The sequence below is a fragment of the Panicum virgatum genome, chromosome 3K (assembly GCF_016808335.1).
Source record: "Panicum virgatum strain AP13 chromosome 3K, P.virgatum_v5, whole genome shotgun sequence".
NCBI classification, from domain to species: Eukaryota; Viridiplantae; Streptophyta; class Magnoliopsida; order Poales; family Poaceae; genus Panicum; species Panicum virgatum.
Window position 1 is genome coordinate 35754806 of NC_053138.1, and position 10356 is coordinate 35765161.

At 48.0% G+C, this 10356-nt stretch overlaps 1 protein-coding gene across 1 annotated transcript; it reads right to left on the reverse strand.

The window, feature by feature from the left end:
- Window positions 1-902: 902 nt before the first annotated feature.
- LOC120699102 (protein NRT1/ PTR FAMILY 2.7-like) lies at window positions 903-9169 on the reverse strand. Its single transcript, XM_039982968.1, has 4 exons — window positions 8837-9169; window positions 8535-8752; window positions 7842-8422; window positions 903-1924 (listed from the first exon to the last, which is right to left on the reverse strand). The coding sequence occupies exons 1-4, from the start codon at window positions 8961-8963 to the stop codon at window positions 1114-1116; spliced, it is 1737 nt and encodes a 578-aa protein (XP_039838902.1). The 5' UTR covers window positions 8964-9169; the 3' UTR covers window positions 903-1113.
- Between the last annotated feature and the right edge of the window lie 1187 nt (window positions 9170-10356).

Below are 10356 nucleotides of genomic sequence, written 5' to 3' on the forward strand. Positions count from 1 at the left end.
CACACCTTAGAAGCTTCAGTACACAAAACATTTGTTCAGCATACCCCACAGCGCTAGCATACACCAAGTATCAGGTAACAGGTTAGAGCACAGAGAGCGATGCCTATCCCTGGTCTTGGCATCTTTAGTACTTCTGGTACTTGTACAACCTCGCAGACAACATGTAGTATACCCGAAGTTGACGGCCGCCAGCAAGGTGGTGTGAGCAGCCAGCAGAGGTTCTCCAGCTTGGATGCGTTCATCTTGTCCCGCAGCCACGCCGTCACACGCCGGACGATGCCAAAGAGGGCCGTGCTCAGGCAGGACGCTGAGGAATAAGATGCGGAGCACCGTCTTGATGTCCCGGCCACCTGCTGCACCGTGCAGACGCGCCACGGCCGGGCCACCGACCCGTCCACGGCAATGACGTCGCTGCCGGTGATCAGTGGAGCATGGTTCAGGAAGCTACGATGAATAATCGTGGGTGATGTCGACCATGGCCTGTGTTTTTACTGATAGAAAGGGACTGGACTAACTAATTGACTTACATTGCAGTTTTGTTTGTCGTATAGTAGCTTTCAACTGTAACTTGTTAGATGCAACATTTCTACCTGTCATGGACTTGTGGTTTGTGACGTTTGGAAATTTGGAACCTGTGTGTCCGTAGTCTGAAATATCCTTGGTTGTCATTAAGTCTTGCATCTGTCTGAGTTGTTACAATCTGTTTTCCCATTTTTCAAAGAGAGCACTATCATTAATAAGTTGCTGTCGCTAGATATGGAGTACTACTATTCTGGCTTGCTTGCTACTCACGCCGGCAAATGACAGTGGAGGCTTGATCTTTCACCTTACGCGATCTCCAACAGTTCCCTGTCTTCTATTTACCTTCTCTTTCCCTAACATTGTTTTGAGTGGCTAATAGATTTTCGTAAGCTGATAATTTTTATTTTATAATCTGTCTGTTTCCCAACAATCTACTAAATTACCAACAATGTAACTGACATCAAACTCATCTCCCACTTGCAATTGTAGTATCTTATTTCACAGCTTTAGCACACTGCATAGATCAACAAGTCACTGGCCAGAACGCTAGGAGTGATACCTTCTGGCCGGCCCTGATCTTGAAATCTCCAGCTACTTGCCGACGTTCTGGTACTTGTACAATCTGGCACACAACATGTAGTATCCGAAGTTGACGGCCAACAGCACGGCCAGCAGCCAGTAGAGGTTCTCCAGCCTGGACGCGTTCATGTTGTCCGGCAGCCACGCCGTGGCGCGCCGGACGATGCCAATGAGGGCCGTGCTCAGGTAGAAACCGAGCGCGACGATCATGGCGACCATGCCCGTCGCGGTGTTCTTCAGCGACGGGGGAAACTCCTGGTAGTACAGCGTCACCTGGCCGGGGAAGTGAAGAGCCTCGCCGGCTCCGGACAGAGCGAACGGCAGGAGCAGCCACATGGCCGACAGCGGCGACACCCACGCCGGGTCGCTGCCCTCGCCGTGCGCGTGCACGGTGGCCATGCGCCGGCGCTCGATGACGGCGGATGCGGCCATGCTGACGATAGTGATCACGTGGCCGGCGCCGATGCGCTGCAGCGCCGTTGGATCGTGCCCGGTGACGCGCCGCCAGAGTGGGAGGAGGATGCGGTCGAACAGGCCGAGGGAGACGACCACGGCGACAAAGCAGCCGACTACCATGGATCCTGCTGGGATGGTGAAGCGGCCGACGGCGCGGTCCATGACGAGCGCCTGAAGGATGGTGAAGTTGATCTGGACGCCGAGGGCGATGCTGAGGAAGATGGTGGCGCTCCAGAGCGGTAGGATGCGCAGCACCGTCTTGAAGTCCTCCACCTGCTGCACCGTGCAGACGCGCCACGGCCGGGCCACTGATCCGTCCGGGCTGATGGTGTCGCCGTCGGTGATCAGTGCGGCGCGGTTCAGAAAGCTACAAAGAATTGTTGGTGATGATGTCATAGGGCCGTGTTTTCACTGATGGAAAGGGACTAGAGCAGTTTACTGCATTGCACTTTCGTTCGTCTTACTTATATCTTTGATCGGTGAAACGTAACTAGATACTAACGTTTATGGCTTCTTGTGGTTGTCATCAAGTCTAGCTTCAATAGTTCAATCTGAAGTGTTCTAATCTGCTTTTGCATTTTCCAAAGAGACAACAGCTCTCACGAATACATCAAAATGTTTATAATTTTCTTTACTTGCTTTCTCTCTTTCTTTAGTTGATCAACCCCTTTTCCCTTTATCTTAATAAATTTACAGTTGGGCGTGCCCCTCATGTTTCTTTCAATCAAAAATATATAAACCAAAATGTACAACTACGCACGCTTATGTTTGAACAAAATCCAAGAACCCCCACCCTTGGAGCAGGCGTATTTGTGAAGTTCCCACTAAACGTGCATGCGTGCAATTGTGAAAATCGTAAATCACTAGAGAGTAAATCTTGCTGATTCGACAGATTATTAACCTGAAGCACGGAAGAAGAAAGAACGTGATTAGCTCAGGTGACAACCCCACAACACTGATGCTTGGTACGTAATAAAAAACCCCACATTGATTTTGACCAGGTTTCATATTGTGCTATAAGACATTTTATTATCACGTTTCCTGCAATCAGTGTGGTTAGGCCGGTCCCAATGAAAAGTTTCATGGTGTTTCATGCACATTAAATAGAGTGCCACACAAGCAATTTGGATGATATGATAATGATTTTAAGAAGAGAGATGGAAGGAGTTTCCAAGTTATTATGTGTCTTACAATTAAACGCAATAAGCACATAGGAAACACCAAAATTGAAATCTTGCATTGTAGAGGTTGTTTCATCCATGGTTTCATGATATTTTAGATGATGTGGCATTATTAGAAAAGTGAGATGGAACCACCCACTAAGAATAGAAGTCTCGCGTTCCGATGCTCTATCCTCTATGGATGGCTCACACCAGCTGGTCCGCCAACCCCAATGCAAGGGGATCAGATCAGCATCACAGGCTCACAGACCAGGGCCATGCTTGTCCATTGTGCGATTCATCTGGTGTCTCCTCGTGCAAAAGGCACAACATCGACTCGTGGTACCTGGCCACCAGGTTCGCCTGCGCTACCTCTTGCGGCCCCCCTCACTCACCGTGTATGTCTCTCTCTACCTTTTTGTAGTGGATTTGCTGGCCTTTTTGCATTATAACATATATGCTCATTATTTTCAGACTATAATAATGTGAATGTAGCGAGTTTATTGTTCACCGAAAGTATGGGTACGGTGGCCCCTGCTTGATCTTAGCGTGGATTAGTTGGACGGTAAGGTGGGATAGGGGCCAATGCAGTTTTAGGGGCCGGTAAAACATATTTTTAGTGGAAGGGAAAAATTGATTTGTAGGAACAGATAATATGTCTGTCTCTGGAAATCGATTTTTAGGTATGGGTCATGGTGTGACCCGTTTAAGTGTGTCATGTCACTATTTTAGATGATGTGACACTAGTTTAATGAGGAGAGAGATGAAATAAATTTCATCTGGATGAAACCATGTATATACAGTTACCAACTTGATGAGTTTTAGAATTAAATAGGATGAGGGCCTATGAAATAGCATATGAAATAATGCATTATGGGGTGAGTTTCATCCATGATTTCATTTATGTTTCGGTGATGTGGTACTCTTGGAAACAACAAAATAAAACCACCATTGGGATTAGCCTTATCTATCCATGGTATACTGTTCACTAAAGCTTTATTATTCCTGATGTACGGACATGCAATGGTGGTGGGTCGCTGTCGGTAAGCTTCATGAAGGTACTATTGGTGTAATGGATGGCCAGTGTATATATGTAGCAATCTCAACTTTAGTTTTCATGGAAAAAGAAATCTCAACTTTAGTTGGTTTGATAAATCAAGATAAATCTCAACTTTTTTCATACATTTTTCCATACATTTTTAGGTACCTAGCTAGTAATTGAATTCAGGCTTATATTCCTATAATCTAGTCTTTATAATCTCAACTTTATTTATTGTCGTGTTTGTCGTCGTGACTCTTCTTCCGTTTGTCTAAAATGTTGTTGGTACAAGTCTTGCAGCTTCGCTCATCTCGAAATGTTCAAGCCCCTGACTACCTTTTTTTTTCTCCCAATGGAACCGCATACGGATCCAAAATACCCATTTAATCCCAAGATATGATGTTTTGCCTAAAATAATTATAACCCACACGGATCCTATAGAATAAGTTACTTCAGTCCCGCGGATATATATAGCTTATTGTAGCAAAACCATCATATGATAGTAAGTGTATTGTATATTATGGCGGATCTCAACTTTATTAAGTTTCTCGTTATCAGGTTGACTAATTTAAGTGTATTGTATATTATGGCGGATTTGATATATATGTTGCTTTCAGGCTTGTTGTTTTCATGTTTTTCTTCTTCCTTGTGAGTTACGACAGTGAAATTAAAGCCCAGGGACCAGGGTTGATGAGCACGTTTTCAATTTCAACCAATGGGACATGATCCCATTTTTCTACAGTAGTACAGTACAGTCCCTTTCACTCGATTAGCTGTCTTTCTTTCCACCAACTCCACTGCCGTGTCTCTTGTGGAGCCTTTTGGCATCACAAAGTCAGCCGCTAGGGCACGGGTACATTGCTATTATGCAAGGCCTTGTACATAAATAATAGTGATCTCCACAAGTATGCGCGAAGTCGTCGTGCACTTTGCTCACCCCTGGACCATTTCGATTATGTATATTATTGTTCATGATTTTTCTAGATGCACTCCTTCTGTTTTAAACCATATGACATTTAGGTTGATTAATTTTAAACTGGCCTAGTTTACTGGTAAGTGCCATTTGTTTAAAAACGAAATAAGTATTCATGGGAGTAGCACGGGGTAATTCGTTAATCCACACCCTCATAACATTCAATAACAATATGGATTCTGAAAAAGCATCTGTACCCCTAATAGTTTGATGATGATGATTAATGGCACCATAATTATTGCGATTAGCATATATTTGGAGGGGGGGGGGTAATTTTTATGTTAGTGCAATGATGGGTTTCCGTAGTATTCTTTTTTTTTCACTATTAGTATAAAGGATATGCATAAAGATTAAGGATAGGCTAGTTGTGTTGTTAAGTGTTGTGAGACACTTGGAGTAGTTTATGATTCTGTTTTCCTTTAACCGTACAATTAATGGGGGCAAAGAATAGCCGCTTGACCTAAATAAGACTAGATTATAGGAATATAAGCCTGAATTCAATTACTAGGTACCTAAAAATAATGTATGAAGCTTGGAAGAGCGAGTGAAGCACTAGAAGAAGATTAGAACATTATTAGTGCTTAGAGTGTTGCCCACACATGCATTCTCGCATGTGCAGGTCAAGTGAGGGTATTTGCTTATTACTCTTGGTCATTGGCATCACCTAGATAAATTCGTGGTGGTGTTAATAATGATAAGTCCTCAAGGAGGTGTCGTGTTAGAAGACCTAAGTTTGTGCATGGCTTGAAATCCGCCAATTCGGAGTTGGAGAATGGATTACCCAAACTTGATCCTTGCATAGATCAAGGGGGAGCAATATCCTTGCATGGGTGTTTCAACAAGGATTAGGGGAGAGTGCCAATTCTATACGTCGGGAAAAAAATCAGCACTCGAACCTCCTCTTTAGTTTTCACAATTTCAATTTCTAGAACTGCCATGCAAGTACAGGATTAAAATTCGGTTGCAACACTTTGGAACAACTAGAAGAGCTACACTTTTTATGGTTTAGGCACATTGAATGATTAGGCTTCTATGTGGATTTTAGTTTACGTAAGAAATATTTATACAAGCCTAATTCACCCTTGTCTTAGAGGGTACCTTGATCCTTACATATTGTGGTTGATATTGGTTACAATCTGTTGTTTAGCTTTTATAACTAGTTGACCTCTTTTCTAACACACCTCTTACAATATCTTAGATGTCTGAATTTCATGATCTTGTCAGTCAAACCGCTAAAGAATTCAGCGATGAGAGTTTTTCAGCTGTTAGGCTATCCGCACTCGTGCTACTCTATTTTCATCATCTAAAAGAAATATTTTATCCTAGTCATCAAGATTCCCATCTCTATATTCAGTTCTTCTACACCCATACATACTCCATATCATTCTCTATACCAATTAACAACGCGCGGACTCATATGTCATACACTCTTTAATCTTTTTTATCCCCACCCACCTGCCTCCCTCCCCCCGCTCTCTCTCTCCTCCCTTCTTCTTCTTCTCTCTCCCCATGCCGTGAGCCCCTCTGCTCCCGTCTCTCCATCCTCCTCGGAGCTCCCTCGTCGTCGCCGCCCCCGGTGCTCGGCTTGCCGGCCGAGCGCCAACGCGGGGCCAACCTCCCTCCCTCCCTCGATTCAACGCGGCCGAGCGGCCTGGCGGCGAGGCCCGGTGGTGCCGCGGTAGCGGGGTGGTGGCGGGGCGGATGCTAGCCGAGCAGGGGCGGCCGGTGGATTTGACGCGCGCGGCCCACCCTCCTCTCCGGATCCGGGCGCCGCTAGCCTCCGCCCCCTCCCTCTCCTCCCCTGCCCCCGCCTTCCTCCGTGCCTCCGTGCCATGGCGGCCGCGGGAGCGTGGCGACGGCTGCGGCAGGCGAGCGCGTGCGCGTGTGGGACCGGCACGTGCCGCCGGTGGCAAGCGGGGCGGGCCGCGGGCGCGCGTGTGCGCTAGTGGCGGCAGCGGGGCTAGCACGCGCCGGGAGCGGGGGCCGCGGGGCGAGCCGCGCCTCCGCAGGCGAGCGCACGGCCGGAGTGGCGGGGCTCCTCGGCTCGGGGTGGGCCTGCGCGGCTCTGCTCGAGCCCGGGCGCTCTGCTCCCCCCGGGGCTCCTCATCCACTGGGGGTGGTGCATAGGAGCGGTGCCCCTCCCCTAGCCACCGCACCACTCCCTTCGGTGGCCTCGTGCTCGGCCCTCCGGCGGTGCTGGACAGCTCCTCGCGGCGGATCCACGCCGGTGCCTCCTCCTCCCTGGTCCTCCCTCGCCGGCGCTACCGCGTCCCGTCCCCCTCTCACTAGAGCAGCGGCGCCGGTGGTTGGGATGGTGTCATGGCGGGCAGGTGCGCGGGCCCCGTGCCATGTCGAGGCATACCGGAGCTCCTCTACCTCTGGGAGATTTGGTGAAAGAAAGGCGATACGGGGTGATAGTGTTGCTTGTAGTGCACCCCGCTGCGGTGTTTTTTTATGAAAAACCATACTGCAGCACGGGTACCTTTCGTTTTACCGCACCCAGTGCGGACAGCCTTAGGGTTTCAAAGTTTTAGTTTAGTTGCCTTCTTCTGTAATCGGTGCTAGTGCTGGAAAATCCGGAACTTTAGAATATTGGGCAGGATTGCGCACGGTCGTCCCTCATTGAGGCAGAAGCTGAACTCCGAGTTAATAATGCAACCACGGTTCATCATTCGAAAGAAACTGCAGCAATAATCTATATATATGCCTGCCGCACGTGAAACGGTAAGGTACGTGACAGCGGCACCGGGCACAACTGTCCTGCCTGCTTTAATGCTGTTTGTTCAGTCACCAACTTTCATCCCTCTATGATTTGTTCTCACATAATCGCAACGTCTCACATCATGTCAAATTGCAGCACAGATATCTTTCAGATACCGGCCAAGAGATTTTATTTAATTTTTTGATCAGTAACAATTGTTTGATTATTTGATGGAGGGACTGCCGGATGCTTGACGACTCTGCGTTTTGTTTTAGTAAATTGTACGAATAATACTACTCCGCTTGACGTTCCAAGGTCTAATAGTCTTCTCTAAATCTTGCTGTCCTCTAATAATCACCATCCAAGACACGAGTAATACTGAAAATATGTGGAAGAGAATTGTTTCCATACCTGAAGCTGTCGCTCGGAGCAATAATAATGCCAGTTTCACTGTTACCAGCAGCTTTGTCGTCGGCGCCACCGCTCCGTCGTCGTCCGTGGTAGAATTTCAGCTCCCCTGACGTCGCCACATGGACGACGACCTTCCTCTTCCTGACGGCGGCGACGGCCACCCTCGCGAGCCCCGTGAACGGGCTGCCCCGCACGGCTGGCCGGCGGTAGTACCGCGACCCCAGGAGCAGCGCCGCGAGGCCCACCACGCTGGCGGCGGCGGAGACGCCGAACCCGAGCTTCCACGACACCGTGTCCTGGACGTAGACGATGACCGTGGAGCCCAGGACGGAGGAGGTGTAGAAGAAGATGAAGAACCAGTTGAAGAGCACGTCGCGGTCGGCCGCGGAGTCGAACTGGTCGGCGCCCATGGTCGCCTGGTTGAACCGCGAGCCTGCGGCGCTCACACACATCAGGAACACGCCGGCGTACAGCGCGGCCATCTGCCCGGCCGATGCCGGCTCGCATGGGCCGGCGGCCGGCTGGCACGGCGCCGGACGGAGGCCGCGCAGGCTTGCCGTCAGGGTGAACACAACCAAGGACTGCATGCGCGCTCACGCATTAGTCAGCACTCAGCAGCAAGTTCATTATTAAACCGGCGCGATCTACCCGATCGACCGATACGAGCTTGTGTAGGAAGGAATGCGAACTGACCAGGACGGAGAAGGCCATGGAGACCGCGACGACCGGGTAGCAGCCGAAGAAGGCGTCGGCGACGATGGCTCCGGCCACCGGGGCCAAGCTGATGCAGCCGGCGATGATGTTGGAGATCTGGGCCGCGTCGACGCTCGGCACGTTGTACTCCTTGATCAGGTAGACGACCAGGTTGCTCAAGGCGCCGCTCGTCGCCACACCAAGCCCCATCATGGCCACTGCGCCATAGCATACCCACATGTAACATTCTTCTCACTGCAGCCAGAGCTCAGATGATGAAAGGAGAGAAAGAGAGGGAGGACCTCCGAGGAAAGGGAAGGTGATCCATCCACCCTTCCTCCTAGGATCGCTCTGCGGCTGCTGCAGGGACTCATGATCGAGGCCGATGCTACGGCGAGGCAGTTGTTCTTGCGACCCGTTCGCTTCCATGCTGCTGATCTTAATTTCTATGACTTTGCGTTGGACACTAGCTTAGACGCTGATGTCTCAATTACTTACGAGCACGGGTGGATAGTCCGTGTGACACTAGGGAGTAGAATGCTGCCGAGTAGTGACGAACGATGGAGTTGGCCACCCGCATAAGAAAAACTGAAGTGCCCGGGATCTTTTTTTTTTTTTTGGTTGATCAGCTAGCTCACTGATAGGAAGCATTTATTTCTGTCGGTTTCGACTTGTATTCTTCTCTAGTTTGGTAAGCTAACTCGTAAGGTTATGGGGAATACTATATTAATAATGGGATTTGCTAAATATACAAGTTTAGTTCTGACGGTTAGAAAATGTTTACCCGCAACATATATATATGATATATTATTACCTACTGATTTCCATATAAGGTGGTGTTTGGTCCGACGTTTTTGCCCTGTAATTGTTCACGCTGTTATCAGATATAAGGGCATCCTAATTTCCGTAGTATTAAATATATCGGCACATAGGATTTTTAGCTTACACGTGGCACCATAATAAATAAGAAAGAGTGAAGAGACAAAAAAAAAACTGGATCTCATGCAAGATCCAGACAATATTAAGTAGTGCATTGTATGTGAGATGTTATCTTCATAATAAATTAAGGACAAATATGAAAGGTGGATAAGAGTGAATGAATTTTATAGGAAACCAAACTAAGGCCAGTCTCAGTGATAGTGTCATAAGAGTGTCATAGGTATTAAAGACTATGATACATTAGCAAAATACTCTTGTGACACAAGCAAGATCCGCTGATTCTGTACATCAATACAGTTCAACCAAGTCTGCTCTTCGAGGCAGCTTTCTCGTATCATTGATAGTGACGGGTGTGGCCAAACACTAGGAATACCAGTTCCTTGTTTGACAACCCAATCCTAGCTTTCCTATATTTAGGAATTACGCCCATGTTCGGAAACAGTAAAAGTGAAGTTGGTGCAATGGATAACTTTCCTCCTATCTTCTTGCAAAATTTTGTCGTAGTAGGTGTGGTAAACTTGAATTGCAAAGATTGATGCAGCTCGAGGTGGTACTGGCTTTTTTTGGCTTACTCGTCGCAGAACTTACATACTTTGTGGAGTTCTTAAGCAATCAGAATGCTAATAAGGGGGGAATAATGAAAAAATTCTTTATCAGCTACCTTGCCTTTCTTTGCTCCACCTCTATTTACTCCGGCCCGGAGAAAGAATTTCCTTTTCTCGAGATAGCAAGGTGCTCCACCTCTATTTACTCTTCCTTTCTTTGCTCCACCTTTATTCTTAGTGTCCTTGCTCCGGATCTTGTTCCCTGGCGTTTTCATGATAGCAAGGTGCTCCCCTTTATTCCTGGTCTGCTACATCCTCCATAACCTTACAGAGCACAG

Bases quoted from the DNA above. Each gene is read 5' to 3' on its own strand.
- LOC120699102 (XM_039982968.1), bottom strand. From the start codon at position 8,963: ATGGAAGCGAACGGGTCGCAAGAACAACTGCCTCGCCGTAGCATCGGC. The intron at 8,753-8,836 runs GTCCTCCCTCTC...GCTATGGCGCAG, and splicing joins CACCTTCCCTTTCCTCGGAG to TGGCCATGATGGGGCTTGGT. The intron at 8,423-8,534 runs GTCAGTTCGCAT...GCGCGCATGCAG, and splicing joins CCATGGCCTTCTCCGTCCTG to TCCTTGGTTGTGTTCACCCT.